The sequence below is a fragment of the Bactrocera tryoni genome, chromosome 3 (genome assembly GCF_016617805.1).
Source record: "Bactrocera tryoni isolate S06 chromosome 3, CSIRO_BtryS06_freeze2, whole genome shotgun sequence".
Classification (NCBI taxonomy): domain Eukaryota; kingdom Metazoa; phylum Arthropoda; class Insecta; order Diptera; family Tephritidae; genus Bactrocera; species Bactrocera tryoni.
In genome coordinates, this window is record NC_052501.1 from 36953816 (window position 1) to 36971360 (window position 17545).

Below are 17545 nucleotides of genomic sequence, written 5' to 3' on the forward strand. Positions count from 1 at the left end.
ATGACCCGATTCAACACATTTTTGACACACAGGCAAACTATTATCAGAAAGCGACTCTCTACGATTTGGAATTTAAAATTATGGCAAGGTCGTAGTCTGATTTCGCCCATTTTCACAATGTAACATAGGATTTTCAAGATTCTGTGGTGTACCGAAATTTAATGTCTCTGGACCATTTAGTTATTGATTTATAGCTCTTATAGTAGTTTTTTATCACAGCCGTTATATGTTGAGAGGGCGGGGTTATAATCTCATTCCATCAATTTTCACAGGGTGCGTAGATGAACAAAATATTTATGCTTCGAAAGTATTTGATTATTAAACTTATTAGAGTGTGTGGCCACGCCCACTTTTAAACACATTTTCCAACTACAGAGGTCCTTCTAAGCAAATCGTTGGAGATTTCAAGAATTTATTTGTTTTTAGTGCTCACTAGTTGTTTTAAATACAATGACATAGTTATTTTAACTGGTTTCTCAAATTGTTAATAATGAATTACTTTGCTGATTTTTTTAAACGTGTCAAAAGAACTCTCAATCGAACTAAGATTTTCCTTAGAACACTGCCAACTAGACCTACACATAAGCTTTTCTGTAACGCAGTGGAAGACTAACTCAAGTCTCTGCCTTAACCCATTTGCTGCTCGATCATTTCTCGTATTTGAGGATGTCATCCTTGCACGATATACATATATATGTATGTACATATATTCAACTGCGTATTGAGAAGTGAGAAAAGTTGAATGAACAATTATTTTACTGAATCTTATATCCTACATTAATGCATTATTGCCACAAATGCTAGACCTCCATAACAAAAAATATTTTAGAAAATAGTTATTTTATATACCGTACGAACTAATATGATTTGTTCAAGGGCTTCGCAATCTTAAGTCGGTATATTTTGTATTAACCATGTTTAATTTTTTTTTAAATATCTTCCACATCGTACAGTTCTTTATGTATACTCGTTTTTTTATCGGATTGGACTGTATCAATGTCTGCGATTTGATCTTTTTTCTTCTTTTCCCCAAAATAATTTGGGTTCTGCGCACGTTCTTTACGAATACAGACCACACGTGCTCCCAGAGAGTTTGGAAGGTTCCTTACCGAAAATATGCAAACAATTATGCGGAAGATTTTCAGCTTTTAATAAAAACTACACGCTTGGAGATATCTACACTTGTGGTATAGTCTGCAAAGTGTTCCCTTTTACTCAACGAAAAGCTCGCTACCATTTGGAATGTGATACACATGCCTTTAGAAACAATGATTTAATTCTCAGAAATGGATATAGTTTACCATTGAAAGTGAATGAGAGGGTGAAATATCTACGTCACATTATTTTCTTTAAATGAACTCAGTGATTTAATACTTTTCTTGAACAATGGAATGATAAAGCAATCTCTGGTCATCTGGATAAATTTCCGAATAATTTATGAAAGTATAGTGAGGAAAAAAGAGGGCGATTACAGCAGGATCGAAAGGTTTTCTAAAAGTGATGGAAAAGTATTAAAGTTGATGAGATAATCATGTGACCCTTAACAAAAGTCAACAGGAAAATTACACTTGAAAAGCTCATTAAAGGTATTTTATTGAAATAAAGGGTAATATATGTTGAGGTTCCCTACTTTTCTAAAGGAAATACCAGAGAAACTTCAAATCTAATGCAGAATGTTGATTATCATTCGAAAGAATATTATCTGTCATATAGTTTTTAAAGATTATCTCTTTCAAATATTGACCGTGGCTACGTCTTAGATGCTCTATCCATTGAGTCCATTTTTCGATGATACTTTTGAGCATTTCGACTGGTAACTGGTGAATTACACGCGGAATGTTTTGCTCCAAGACATGAATGGAAGTCGGATAGTCCGCATAGATTTTAGACTTTACATATCCCGACAGGAAAAAGTCAAACGGTGTGATATCACAAGATGAAATTATTTGCTTACCGAAGTGTTCTCAAAATAAATCCATGGATTGATGCGCTGTGTGGGAAGTGGCGCCATCTTGTTGAAACCAAACGTCGTCGAGATCGTGAACTTCAAATTCAGACATCAAATAGTTGGTTATCATGGCGCAATAATGGTCGCCATTGCTGGTTACGATTTCTCCGGTATTATTTTTTAAGAAATATGGACCAATGATTCCATAGGACCCCAAACCCCAGCAAACCGTTGTTTATGCTGGATAAAATGGCAACTCTCGAGTCTCTTCAGATTGGTCTTCGTCGCAAATGCGGCATTTTTTCTTGTTTACATACCCATTGAGCCAGAAATGGGTCTCATCGCTGAACAAAATTTGGCTCGAAAACATCGGATGTTCTTCGGACTTTTCAAGAGCCCATAGAGCAAAGCAATGTCGCTTGAATTTTGAGCGGCTTCAGTTCTTGTACAAACAGATCAGAGCTTGTTCTATTAAAGATCTCGACGTAAAATGAGTTGCTGCGAATGGCGCGGAATTGACTGTCCACGATCTTTGTGTACATACATTCTCAGCTACGGCTTATTTATTTCCTTCGCTGCATGCTGAACGTGGTCTATTCGGTCGAATATTATTAAGCAGTGAGTGCTGAGTCTCAAGATGGATGATGGTGTTGCGAATAGTACGCTCAGTAGGCTGATTACGGTGTAAAATGAAAATATCTGTAGACTAGTGTTACGATCCGCTTCCTCTATATATTTTTGTATTATATACACATCTTATGTTTTCGTTATGAGTTGGCAAGTTATAATCAAAATAAAATTCCCATCGTTTATACCTTTCAGTGAAAACTTATGAAAAGTGGCGTTCTCTTATTTTGAATTTTGAGAGCTTTTCGGGCTTAGCTTTTAGTTTGTGAGTTCTCATCATATGAGTTCAAGTTATTCTTTCCATTGTTGCAGGCTGAGTTTAAAACTGTAGAATATCTTCACGATCTAAACGAGTGATAGAAAAACTCTTTATGTTCCATAGTTTCCTCTAAAAACTGAAACACCTTAACATTTTGTACAATTAAGGGACCAGACTAGCCTAAAGGCTTAAAAACGGCTTCACTTATCGATTTATTCTGGGGGTCACATCTTATCAAAGTGCATCGAGTGCATAAAAAATTTATATTGACATTGTAAGACAAAATGGCGCCTACTGGGTCTTTCTTCAGAGTTACCTTGTTTAATATGACCTTGTCAGGTGACGGTTAAATTTTTCACCAAAAAATTAGCAATTTTTTATACCTAAAACGGTTGGAGTCAAGTTTCGGGCGGATATTTGCGATCGTCACCGAGTAGCAACGATTAGTAGCTAGTATAAGTACTTATTGTTAATTGTCGTGAATATGGAGGACCACATGGGTTAGCGACGACATTCCTAGTAAATTGCCGTCGTTCGAGACGCTAAGTGGCACAGCAGTTTGCTAATCTTGTGTTCATTTTAATTACTTACAGATATGCAGCTAAAAGGCTGAACAACAACAACAATTTCGATACATTGATACAAGACAAACAACTTCCCATACATCAATCAATAAAAAGTCTAACAACAGCACTCCACCAGCTATTAGCGCAGCGACAACAACAACACGAGCAACAACAGCAAAACGCTTATACATAAGTGCAGATAATAGCGGAGCCAACACACACACAGTGGCACACATTCGAAGCCGGAAATAGATAAGTCAACCAGAAAAACGTGAACGAACGAGGCGCCGCAGAGCGCAGCGGTGTGCCATCAAGGGGGCGAAGAACTAGCGACTAAAAAGAGAAAAAGTCGCCGCCACAAACCAAAACATTCGCAATCGAACAACAACACTGCGCACCGCAACCGCTGTAAACAACTGAAGGAAACATTTGAAAAGCGCGCCACAGCGGCAACAATAACAACAATACGGCGAGAAGAAAGCCAACAAAGCAAGCGGAGGATTCTGCGCCACATCAAGGTCGTCTAGGAATAAGGTGGGTACATTTGTGTGTGCGCCTAAGCGAGAGCGCTAGACACTGAGAGAGTGCGAGCGGAAAGGAAATAACTGCAAACAGTTGCGACAATAACAGCAATAACAATAACCAGAACAGCAACAGCAACAGCAACAGCAAAGCATAAACAAGTTTTACGCCAGTTGGCCATTGTAAGGGAGGGCGCAGCAAGTGGCAAGCCGAAGAGCGCGTGTGCAGCAAACGAACAAGTTGTCGCAGACAAGTTCGCCAACGACTGTTGCAACGAACAACGCAGCGGCTCCATCAAACCATCTGCAGCAATATAGCAAGTACAACGGCCCACGACGAAAGCCAAGTAGTAAGCGGTTGTGCAGAGCAATTGAACCACCACCACCACCAACACGCACAGCAGCAGCAACAACAGCGGCGGCAATAGCGCCGACAATCAACAGTCAGCCCATATCAGCAGCCAGCGTGGTCTCGACGGCCAGTCGCGTGCACTTGTGACTTCAGTTCGAAGCGGACATTCGGCGCGAATGCAAGTCAGGTAAAATTCAGTGCTCAGCGATAAAGTGTGAATGTAAACACAAGTTGTTGACAAAGTCATAAATCGAGTAATCAACACACAATCTATTGCCACAAAGTCAAAGCGAGCGATTCTAAAGTTAGGCGGGTTTCGGAGTTAATTCTTTTGCTTGGCGAAAATATAACAAGTGAAACTGTGAACTCTTGTGAAATTTTGAATTTTAAAAAGTTGCTGTTGAATACGTGAAAGTGCATTTCCTCAATCTGAAGAATATTTTGTGAGTAATATTTTGACAAAAAAAAAAAAAACAACAAGAAAAAAACTGTAACTTCGGTTTCACCGAAGCTTTAATACACTTCGCAAATACAAAATATTCATTACAAGCACTCGATGCCAATCGATCAGTTTGTACGGCAGCTATATGCCATAGTGAATCGATCAGAACAATTTCTTTTGAGACTCCATTATTGCCATAGATAATAACCCATGCCGAATTTCGTGAAGATATCTCTTGAAATGAAAAAGTTTTCCATACAAGCTCTTGATTCCAATCCTTCAGTTTGTATGGCCGCTATGTGCTGTAGTGATTCGAACGGAATTATTCATTGATATCTCAAAAACTGAATGACTATATACTGAATACGTATTTACAGACAGACGGACATAGCTAAATCGACTCAGCTCGTCACGCTGATCATTTAAATATATATATTTGGGTGTTAAGAACATCGTGGCAAATCAATATCATCACATATCTTATGACTCTGCATACCCTCACATTTCTGTGAGGTTCAAAACTGTGAGTCCAACATTTCAAAGTGCTTATATAAGCCCGTTACAATTGATTAACGATTAATACTTACATTCTTCCACATGCTAAAAATCCGCAACTTTAGATACATATAAACAACGACCAATGGTTAATAATAGAATTTTGAAGATGGACGCGACACAAAGCCAAATGTCGACTTCCAAATCCAATTTGCAAAAATAATTCAAGTAGGAATGCCCATATTTAAATATATAATTAGATATATACCATGTCAGATAAATATATTGATACTCTCCCAAAATTTTGCTTGTGTGCTTAAATAAACGGTTGTTTGTTGTCACTTCAAAATAATGGAATTTATTTACATACATATGTATATAAAGCTGGTCAGAATGGCGAGACTATATAACAGATTTCGCGGTTTCGGTTTGTTTGGTCACCTCTTGGGGGAATCGGAAGTAAGTGCAATGATAAAGGTACCAAAACTGGTAATATCTGGTTCCTTCCGTTTTCATTTGAAATTTCAAGCTTTACAAATTAGCTTCCAATTTCTACATTCTAATTAAGTTTAGCATGTAACATTCCTAAGACAAGTTTTAACATGGGCTAAAATATGCCACAGAACAAGCTTATGGGTCGTAACGCTTTTTCAAGAAATTTTGAATTAGCACTATAAAACACTAAGTAATTAATAAGTATAACGCTCCAAAATTAGTGACGAACGTTTCAACAGATATATGGGAACTCTCAAATTCTTCCTTTCGGTTTTCTTTATAACCTATTATATGTAAGAATATATTCAGGCAAGATATAAAAGAAATCAGTTCATAAAATTCTTTCTTTGACTGCAATCCATTCCATCTACACAATCTACAAAACCAAGCGGAGTTGACCTCATCATCTAATATTTTCATATTCGATATCTTCTTACTTTAATTTACATGTAATATATTATAACTTAGAATATTCAGAAATAGAAGAAATCAGTCTAAAAAGTCCTTTGGGTCCCTTCTTCTTCTTCTTCTTAATTGGCGTAGACACCGCTTACGCGATTATAGCCAAGTTAACAACAGCGCGCCAGTCGGTTCTTCTTTTCGCTACGTAGCGCCAATTGGATATTCCAAGCGAAGTCAGGTCCTTCTCCACTTGGTCCTTCCAACCGAGTGGAGGTCTTCCTCTTCCTCTGCTTTGTTTGATGACAGGAGATATTTCGTTTTGCCCTCGTTCACTGCCAGACCCATTTTCTGTGCTTCCTTGTCCAGCCTGGAGAAAGCAGAACTAACGGCGCGGGTGTTGAGGCCGATGATATCAATATCATCGGCATACGCCAGCAGCTGTACACTCTTATAGAAGATGGTGGGTCCCTTATAAAAAGCATATATGTATGTCTGTCTGTCCTATCGGAATGTATATGGATACTTTTTATAATAAGTATAATAAGGTAATGGAATAAGTGTATATATATCTCTTAGCAAAAGGCATATTGATTACACAATTATTACTAGTTTCCAAAAAATAAACCTTTACAAATAGTTTTTGTAGAGATTTCACTCTACTTAGCTTTCCTAGGTGTAACTACAATATTTATGAGAATATTTTATGCTCTACTTCGCCAAACTTATCTTATTTCATTCAATTAATTTAGAAAAAAGTCTTCTTTATTTGAGAAGATATCGTCTAGAAATTTAAAGTCGCTAAAATATCTGAAAAAATTGTTTAGATCGGGACTAGAGCATACATACAAGTATATCAGCAATACAAAGTAATCATCAAACTCAAGTCCATGCGTGGAAAACTTGTCCATTTGACAACATAACTTTAGCATAGATTAGTATCTCGCAATACCTCCAAAAATATTGTTCAGATTGGAAGACTATAGCACAAAGCGGCCATATAAACTAACCGATTAATATGTTACGCTATAAAAAATAGACCTGTGAAGGGTATTATAGTTTCGGGGCCGCCACAGTAACATTCTTTTCTTGTTTTACGCATAATCGTTGAGCCCATCCGCATAAATAAATATGACAAATTACGCAAAGATCTTCGTTCCGTATTGCTTAGCGTTGTAGAAATGACCAAGTGAGCATAAAATGTGACAAGATCTCTGCTAGACTTCATAACTCTGACAACGATGGAATAATGGGTTCTCTTCTAATAAGCTAAACGAGCAGAGAAACCAGACTAAATGAAAATACAAACAAATTTAGGGATTTTTAATACATAAACAAATTTAATGTATAATGTAATTTAATGTTAGTCTCTTCCTACCGTTGATAAACACTCCTATATGTACAGATCTAGCGTGGTAATTTCTGTGGTTTTGACATGGGTTACTGAAAGTACAAAACCACTTTGCACCTTCATAGTGTCTAAAATTGAATTCAGATATCCATAAAATATCCATAAAATATTTGAAGTTATAACATTAAGAATACTTTAAAAATAGTTTATCTGTTATAAAACCTATGAAATTACAAATTCTTCAACAGTGCAGAATATAACTACAGATTTCTTCTATCACCTTTAGTTTTTTTGCTATGAGGATTTTTCTTTTTAAACAGCGATAGATATTTTATTGTTATATTTTTTTTTAACCAAAGAATACCTAAAAATGTTACTGTCGATGTTTTCCGGCGATATTTTGCTTTTGGAGTATTCCTTAACTATGTCCAGCAGTAATCGGCTAGCAAACTGGCACTCCACTTGCCTTGGTACTTACGGCCACTAAATTTTCGGGGAAAAAATCCAGATGGGAGTCCAGCAAGTGAATTTTAAGGGACATGTTGCAATCAATTTTTTATAGGCAGTAAGTTATTCAATCACAAGATCTTTGTAATTGTCAGCTTTCACTTTTCCCAGAAAATTTTGAACAACTATTTTAAAGGCACTCCAGACTCGTATTTCAGTTTCATTGAACATTTCCTCAAATGTTTTATCTTTCATTAGTTCTCTTATTTGCGGACCCATATGCCCCTCTTAATTTTTGTTTCACTGACTCTTGGAAATTTTTGTTTCAGATACAAGAATCCTCTTCCATTTCTGTTCATTGCCTTAACAATCTTCATTAAACCCAATTTAATATGGAAAGGTAGTAGTAGTACCTTTTTGGAATCAACTAGAGATTCACTGGTAACGTTTTTTTTGTCCCGGAGTGATTGCCTGACGGACTGGCCACTGCTTCTGTACCTAATGATAGTCTCTCTCACGGCTGTCCAATTCGCAAAGGAAGCAACAATTTTTTGTATATTCTAGTTGCATTCCAAGAAGAAGGGCTATTACTATGAATATTTGTTACCGTTATGAACCAATACCGCCTTTAAACTAAGTTTAGATCATGTTTCTTTCCTAGTACTAGGTTAACTTCTGAGCAGTATACTAGATCCCCTTCTTGAAGAAAGCAATTTGTGAGGCCTCTTTCTTTCTTTCTGTTAAAATTAATATTTATATCACTTTGGAAAAGGTTCCAACCTTTTAGTCTGGATGCTAAAAGTTCGGACTGCGATTTTGAAAGGCTAAGATCTTGAACCATTAAGTTCACTCTGTGAAATTAGATGCGGCACTGTTGAAGATCCTGGTAAATCATATAGAGGATCCGTTGTCATTCCCTTTGCGGTTTCTGTAACATCACTTGAAGAGCTAGTCGCATCTGGTTCTTCATCGAGACTCCAAGATTCTGGTGCTTTTGGAATAGGAAGTTGTTCACTGCGATGGTAAATTACAGTACTTAACCGTATGTTTGGACTTCGGTCCGATATCTTTAATATTCGTGAGGTAAAAATAGCAATATGTAACATGTATTTTACGATTTGAACCTTTTAACCAAGCTTTTAACAATGTTACACAACACATTTGAGCGGCCCATGCTTTGTCTTGGTCCCCAACTTTAACACCAAACTACAGTTCGTAAGCATTTAGCACAAGCGGAGTAAAATTACGTTATTGCGATTTAAAAGTTACAAAAACTGTTGGCACTATTTACGCACTGCCTAGGCATTGTACCTGCTTCAGGGTATCAAACACTGTAATTTCAAAAACGTAAAAGAATGTGAACTCAAAAACGTGTTGCAATCCAAACATAGTAACCAATTCGGACACCGTTAGTCTACTGATAAATTTTGTAAACTAAAATTATCGTAAAATGTGCTGTTTACTTCAAACAAGCAGGCAGAACCGATCTAAACCGAACTAATCCCTGATCGTATGAAAATATGAGATGATGCAATATAATGATATTTTTTTCGTCTTCTTAATTGGCGTAGACAACGCTTACGCGATTATAGCCGAGTTAACAACCGCGCGCCAGTCGTTTCTTCTTTTCGCTACGTGGCGCCAATTTGATATTCCAAGCGAAGCCAGGTCCTTCTCCACTTGGTCCTTCCAACGGAGTGGAGGTCTTCCTCTTCCTCTGCTTCCCCCGGCGGGTACTGCGTCGAATACTTTCAGAGCTGGAGTGTTTTCGTCCATCCGGAAAACATGACCTAGCCAGCGTAGCCGCTGCCTTTTAATTCGCTGAACTATGTCGATGTCGTCGTTTATCTCGTACAGCTCATAGTTCCATCGAATGCAATGTCAAAAGGGCGGTCTCTCATCCGAGGCTGTTGTTGCTTTTCCATTGGAGTGTGTTCTTTTTTTACGTGGCGGGTCCCAAACCCAGCGCACAACCTCTTTAGCTCGCCTTCCAACGGATGTTCTTAGGCTACCCAGAGGATACTTGGTCAAAGACCGGAAGTCGTGAGCTGCTTGAGTCATATGTAAAAGAATCGTTTCTGGCCACTCCCAAGTGAATGGCGATCGGAGAACTTTCCTCACTTGCTTGAACTTCTACACATGACTCCATCCTCCATAATTATATTTTATGTATTGTAAAATCTAAAGCCGCAGGTTACAGAATATCAGTGGTTGATAGAAAAATTCTGTTTTCTGATTTGACTTCAGGGTATCAAACTGCATTAGAAACACCTAAAAATTTTCATGTCACAAATTATGTCTCTACCAGGGTTATTGGCAATTTACTTACACTATAAGCTTTAATTTACGTTCAAAGTGTAAAAGATTTATTTATTAAGTTCTATAGAAAAATGTATTTTCTTCAGCAACATTTATTTAAATTTTTCTTCTAGAACTTCTTTCGTGGCTTTGGAGCAAAGGGCAGCTTTGACAGTGGATTCCTCTTGCCCCAAGAGGTAAGTGCTACCTTTTTTCTTATATTTTAAATTTCGTAATTATTTGTGAAAATTGGAAAAGTATTTCAGATAAAGTTTAAAATTTTGAATCAATTGCTATGCAGTTGAAGATTAGGTTAACAATAAAAACTAGGTTAACTCATACAACGTGTATTTCTCATTGTTTGGTTATGTAGACTTTTTCACAAGCTTCTATTTATTCACCACAGTAATGAATAAAAAAATAGGTTTTTATTTATTTATTTTTATTTATAATAATTCATATAACAAAAAGAGTTTTATTATATAAATACATAAACGCAGCACTGGCTACGAGGCCTCCAGCCGTCTTGTCATTATAACTAGGTGAAAAATTCTATTTGCTAAGGATTAGTAAAGATGTAAGTTGCTTAAATATATTTTAACAAATCGTTGGTTTTTAAGAATCTATATACAATCATCACGTTTTTTTCTGAAGGTTCACTCAGTAGTTTTATGAGATCAATGTTGCCAGAGTTGTGGGCTGTTGGGTGAAGCATCGGACAGAGTGTGAGTAAGTGTTTGATAGAAGCGGTGTCATCGCAAAGGGGGCAAATGGATTGGCTTTTACCCGATAGTAAGTGGGCGTGTGTTATGATAGTGTGTCCAATCCTTAATCGAGTATATGCCTTCATTGCGCTAGTTGGAACTGTTGACGAGTAGATTATACGATTTCTGGCTGGGTTTATGACCACGTCGTGATATTTAAATGTTTTCCATTCGCTTGCGTTTTTTTGATGCCTTTTGTGCTTAATAAGGTTAAGAATGTCTTGCTTGGATGAGACGTAGTATGTTAAGGCAGGACTCCTGGCTACATTTTTCGCAGCGAGGTCTGCAAAGTGGTTGCTTGTAATACCAGCATGGCCAGGGATCCACATTACTTGGATTTTCTGAGGGGCACCAATGACCGCGTCCCTGATAACTTCTATTATGGGATTGCGATTTGAAGGAGACGTTATTGCAGACATACACGATTTGCTGTCTGTACAGATGAGAAACTTTCCTTTAGTCTTTTTGCGTAATTAACTGCATGAAGGATAGCAGATCCTTCAGCGATAAGTACAGAGCTCGTTGAGGGAAGAAGCCAATTACAAATAATTTCTCCTGTGGCAGTGACAACTGCTAACGAAGTGGAATCGATGGACTTGGAGCCATCCGTAAACAATAACTTCCAACCATTATTTGTGTAATTAGATTCCAGTTCAGCAAAGGTTTGTTGAAAGATTTCGTTTGGTGTGTTTTGCTTGGACAAAAACATAAGCTTATTCTGTAGTATTTTATCATTGATCAGACAGGGAGGACTTCGAGTGGTGAATTTGCGTGTTGCGTTACGTAAAATATGCGTGATAGTTGTATTTAGTAATGGGTTGGTGTTCTCAGCCGTTTTCGCAAGAATTTGAAGCGAAGAATCTATAATTTTATTTTGAATAGTTGGTAAACCAGATTCAGCCATTATCGTTTTTATTGGCGAGGTTGGAAAGGCCCGGAGACTTCGCCGTATTGCGCAATGGTAAGGTGCATTTAAAAGGTTGATACTGCTTTTGGAGCAATTGCCATAGATGGGGAGCCCATAATCTATTTTTGAAGATAGCAAAGCTCTGACAACATTGACTAGTGTGTTCGGATGAATAAATGAATGCTTAGACGAGAGATATTTAACAATATTTAATCGTGACATTAACGAGTTTCTGACATATTTACAGTGAGCATTAAAATTATAATTAGAGTCAAAAATTAATCCTAGTATTTTCAGCTGTGTTTTACATTCGATGTTAGTTTGGTTGTGGGTTAGTGAAATACCATTGCAATTTTGCTTCCTACATACATGAAGAATATGTGTTTTGTCTAAGGAAAGTGAAGCACCAGACTCCAGTGACCAAGTCTCAATTCTGGCGAGTATATTAGTAAATAAGGATTGAGCTAAATTAACGTCAGAGACTATTGTGTAGATTAGGACATCGTCAGCATAGATCTGGTGCTCAACTCCTATGTAATAGGTTTTATAATACTCGTATACATACATTTTGTTTACAAGTAAGCAATCTATTCACAGCGCCATTGAATAATGAGATTCTAGAGTTTAACTGTAATATATAAAGCGAAGAAGCCAATACCAAAATTTGTTATTGTATTATATATATAATACAGTTTTTTCGGTATATATAGTCTAGAACTTTAGGAAATATGTTGTAATTTTGCCTTTTTTGTAAATGACATTTCAGCAAATTTTATTTCACAAAAAACTTTTTCTTCTTCCACAACAACGAGTGAGGCAAGATATATACTTAAGGTGCTACCCTATTTTTAGCCAATTTTATTCTGCTTAAGCGAAATTTTAATTTTTACTAATTTTTGATGGAATTAGTTTCCCATTTTTCATCCTTAGTTTTACTTTTCTCAAAGATTTTTGAACTTTTCATGGGACTTAGTCTAGTAACGAAAAGAACTGGTATGAACTCTACTGACTATGATATTAATCTCTGCCGCGCCTACTGCCTATAATGTTCTCTGAAGTTTAGAACCTTTTTTTATCTCATCTTAGGTAATTTAATTATTCCGAATATTGATAGTAGCAGATTTCATCCAAAAATATTTGAAATGAGACTATGGTAAGTCTTTCCTGTTCTGCTTATTCCGAATATTCTACCTATATAATTATACCCATTCACCTGTATTTAATTGGGTGCCCAGCTAAGTGAGAATCACACCACTGTATTTAAGTTTTAGGAGTCACTAGCACTCACGACTAATATTTCAAATTAAAAAGCATTATTTTAGCGGTTAGGAAATAAGTGTTAATTTATTTGTAATATAAACTCCGGTTACAACAAATGGAAACTTATTCTAATAGGGAAACAAATGCGGGATCGATATAGAACGAAACGTGTGTATGTCGAAATAAGTAGTTCAGGATCACGGCTTATACAAAGTTACGTAGAAGCGTTTTAGCTCTGCCTCAAAAAGGGGGTATAAATTATGCGCTTAGGCCCACAGACGAGTCGTAATTATCAGCACGGGTGTGTGTAACGAAGTGTGTCAACGAATGTCTTGTAGATGATTGTTGACGTACGAACTGTATGTGACCAAAAGTGTCAACCAAAATGTGAGCCCTTTCCCTTTTTTTGTCCATCCCTTTTGATAAGTGGGTTGATATACAGCTGTGGTGAGTTGAGCTGGTGTTGCGATATGGGGAATTGCACTGTAGCATTAGGATGCGCCAGGTTTACCGAGTAGAGGGGGTGGATGCTTAACTCATTTAAACAACCTGATTGATTTTACATCATTAATATTGGTTAAATTGGGAGATAAGCCTACAAAATGTCCATAAATATATGGTAGTTGGTCTTATACAATTTACAAAGCTCAGGACACTTCAGTAAAAAAATTAAATTAGTACACACTTTCTTATACTTCAGTCATAATTTTCGCCCCTCTGCTTTACTATATGTGACCTGGTCTACGAAAAGGGAGCTAACGTGCGAAAACTAGTTTTCTGGGAAAAGCTGTTAGAAATAATCGTCAGTTTCTCGTTATCTCATTAATTGTTCTCCCTTTTTTTGACACCTAAGCCACCTTTCCGTAGACCAGGTCACATATATGTATCATATCATTTTACATGACATAGATTATAGCTTAGCGATCAAATCGTTTAAAAAAAAATCAATGTCAAATATAAAGCAGGTATGCTTCAATCTCATCGGTTAGCAAATTTTCAAATAAAAATCTTAGAAATCAATGAGCACTTCAATTGGCACTTCATTTGAATACGAGGCACCATTACAGCTAAAAGAGTATACAAGATTGTTTTGGGTAGCTTAGTGTCTACCAGTTTATCTTTCAAAAAGAGTTAGTGCAACTTATTAGAAGGGTACATTACCAAGGGTCTAAGTCAATGAGATGTTAAATGAAGAATTTATTGTGGTAAATACAATACACAAGACTCTACTAAATTCAGTGAAACACTAAAGTGAAGTTTCATATAAGAGTGAGGCAGTTGAAGACTTCTTTCACTGACATTTTGGTTCCATACAAATCCACTACGTGCCACACACAACTACGTACCTGTATGTATTGCATGTACTAATATACATATGTACGTATGTATGTATGTTTTGTGAGCTCACTACCAATTTGTGTGAGTGGTAAATTGAAAACACCACAAAATGCGAACGTGTAACCGTTGCGGTGAAGTGATTCTCAGACAATTTCCATCGGCGGAAATTGTCTCCAGTGCGACGGCGTTGATACATTGACAGGCAAATATCAACAGCATTGCAACAATTACAGCAACAGCGGTGAATGAATGCATGCACTCAGATGTGAGTGTGTGTGTGTATAGGTGCATGTATGTACAAGTATTTCGTGTTTGTGTGATTACATGAATGAATGATTACAGCAACAACATAGAGAAGATGGAGTGACGCTAAGTTTGCTGCTGTGGCGACGGCGTCGTCGGCTGCGAACGGCTGTGTGTCTAACAAAGTGGACATATTGTTGTTGTTTGCAAGCTGGTTGCCTTCATCCACTTGGTTGGGAAAACCGCGAAATTCTCATTCAGCAACGAATGCGCGCATGGCTTTTGCCTGACAGCAAAATGGTCGCTGATTTTGACCCAGGCGGCAAAGTGTTGTGGGCACAGGCGACGGTTGCTTGTGCCCTCGCCTTTAGATATGACTTTCGTATGGCAGAATACTGTATTTGGCGTCGCTTTCTACACTTCCTCTCCCTTTCACGCTGCCGCTTTGTAGCCTGTTGCAAGTCAATAAGTCGCAGTCACTGCACATACGAGTATAGTCAGCAACTATTGTCAGTGATGCAGTTGTATCATATTACCCAAGATTGCGGCAAATAAATGCCAGCACATCGCCTGGGGGTCTGTGAAACACTCTTCAGTGCCTATGCTTATCGTGACACACGTTCACTAGGAAATGCATATTTCTACTCAACATACGTCACACAATTCAACTAACAACAACTAACAATAGAAATCGCTGTGCCCGTTTCCGAGGCTTACAGCCGACGACATGTGAACGGTTAAATTGATATTCGTTATGTTGTTGCTGTTGTTATTATTATAATTGCTGTTAATAAAGTCATCATTATACACCAATTGTAATTACAGCCATTCATACATCAGCGACTGCCAACTGCAAACTAAGATTGATTTATGTTTGTTATTGTCGGGAAAAGCCAGAAAGGCAGAATCCAGAATGTAGAGCATGGATCGTATTTCGAAAGTTGCAGATTTAGATTTGTGATGTCGATGATGAGAATTAGAACTGGTTAATGCTTGGGTTACCACTGACATCAATACCAAAAAATTCCGGAAAGTTTTCTTAAATTAGGGCTTTACTGCTGACACAATTTGTCAAGCCAATTGATTGAGACATTTTGCTGACTGTGTCATGGTATGTCGTCTGAGCCTGCAGAATTATTATCATTAATCTTTTCATTCACTTCACTTGAAAATTTACATACATTCTTACGCTTACGCAGTTCTAGGCGAACGTACAACTGCGCGTCAGGCGTTCTTCTTTTTTGCTGTTTGGCATCAATTGGAGAGTCCAAGTGTAGCAGGTCTGCCTTCCTCCTGATCTTTCCAACGGAGTGAAGGTCCTTCCTCTCCTTCCCCCAATGGGTACTGCGTCGAATACTCTCAGAACTGCAGTGTTTTTATCCCTTCGGACGACATGACCTAGTCAGCGTAGCCGCTGTTTTTTAACTCGCTGAACTATATCAAAGCCGTCATATATCTCGTACAGCTCATCATTCCATCAGCTGCGGTATTTGCCGTTGACAATCCGCAATCTTCCGTAGAACCTTTCTCTCGAAAACTCGTAACGTCGACTCATCAGATATTGTCACCGTCCATGTCTTTACACCGTACAGCAGGACGGGAATAATGTTTGGTTTTTGTTCGTCGAGAGAGGACTTTGCTTCTTAATCGCCTACTCAGTCCGAAGTAGCGCCTGTTGGCAAGAGTTATTCTGCGTTGGATTTCGACGCTGAAATTGTTGTATAGGGTTATAATAAGTCGACTTGTACCTACCTTTCTCCTGAGTCATGAAATTTAAAAGAATTTTTTAAGCGTTGAGATCTCAAATTGCTCAGCTATAGAAACTAAAATTTCAACAGCTAAGACGTTAAAATAACTTGTTACGATTTCAGAGAATTATATTAATTGAAAGCAATACTGTCTTTTCAATTTTGAAAAGTGAGTTAGGAAAGGTTCGTTTAGTTCAAAAAAGTATCTTCAAAAACAACAGTAAGGATGTGAACTACCTCGAAAGGCGAGTCGGGATATTAAATTTAGCTTCAGACAAGAGAAAAGAACTACAAACTGTTCCATTGAGGATTTTCACTAACAATTTTATGCCAAGCGGCCCTTACGACTATAAAGTGCATGTAGATCTATAAGTTTTAAACGACTTGTGTATGGAGGAAGTCTTAACTCCCATAGATCATACGCAAAAGGTAAAAAGTGAAAATTGTTTTTGAAAAGACTTTAACTTGTCGGAAAAGATTTGGAAACCAGGGTTGCATAGCATAGATCTATATTCTAGTACAGACGTAACCAAAGTTGTAAAGTAGTTAGTAGCACATGGATATTTAAATTTTCTAGACCAGCATTTAAGACATGAATACCTCGTGCTTTCAAAACCAACTTAAGCTTAGGGTCCATGGTAACTCCCAAAGCAACAAAGTTAAAAACTTGCTCTGCCTAATCTAGAGGAGAAGAGGGGTGCATCGATCTATGGGAAAAGCACCTCGTCATAAACTTGTTTTTATATCCGTTGAAAAACCTCAATACCTTTTTAATATCTCATGAAGGTGAACATGTCAATCCTTAGCAATCCTTTGTTTTTCCGTTATATGGGAATACACCCTTCGCAACCTTCTTCTTCTGTAGGAATAACACTTCTTTTCTCGTGGCGCCAATTGGATATTCCAAGCGAAGCCAGGTCCTTCTCCACTTGGTCCTTCCAACGGAGTGGAGGTCTTCCTCTTCCTCTGCTTCCCCCGGCGGGTACTGCGTCGAATACTTTCTGAGCTGGAGTGTTTCTAAATAGACGAAATTATCTACAACTTCAAAGTTATTACTGTCAACAGTGACGTGAGAGCCAAGTCGC

The 17545-nt window shown here is 37.5% G+C and overlaps 1 protein-coding gene across 2 annotated transcripts in view; it reads left to right on the forward strand.

Annotated features, from left to right (window-relative positions):
• Window positions 1–17545, forward strand: part of LOC120772161 (BTB/POZ domain-containing protein kctd15-like) — a 114745-nt gene that overhangs the window by 38185 nt on the left and 59015 nt on the right. Inside the window, exons 2-3 of one of the 2 annotated variants that reach the window (XM_040100599.1) lie at window positions 3428–4716; window positions 10335–10397. Coding sequence is in view for 1 of the 2 variants with exons in the window: in XM_040100598.1 (XP_039956532.1) it covers window positions 4450–4460; window positions 10335–10397 (74 nt within the window). In the remaining variant the exon portion in view is untranslated. The remainder of the gene's footprint in view (window positions 1–3427; window positions 4717–10334; window positions 10398–17545) is intronic. The other variant, XM_040100598.1, reaches the window with a different exon arrangement.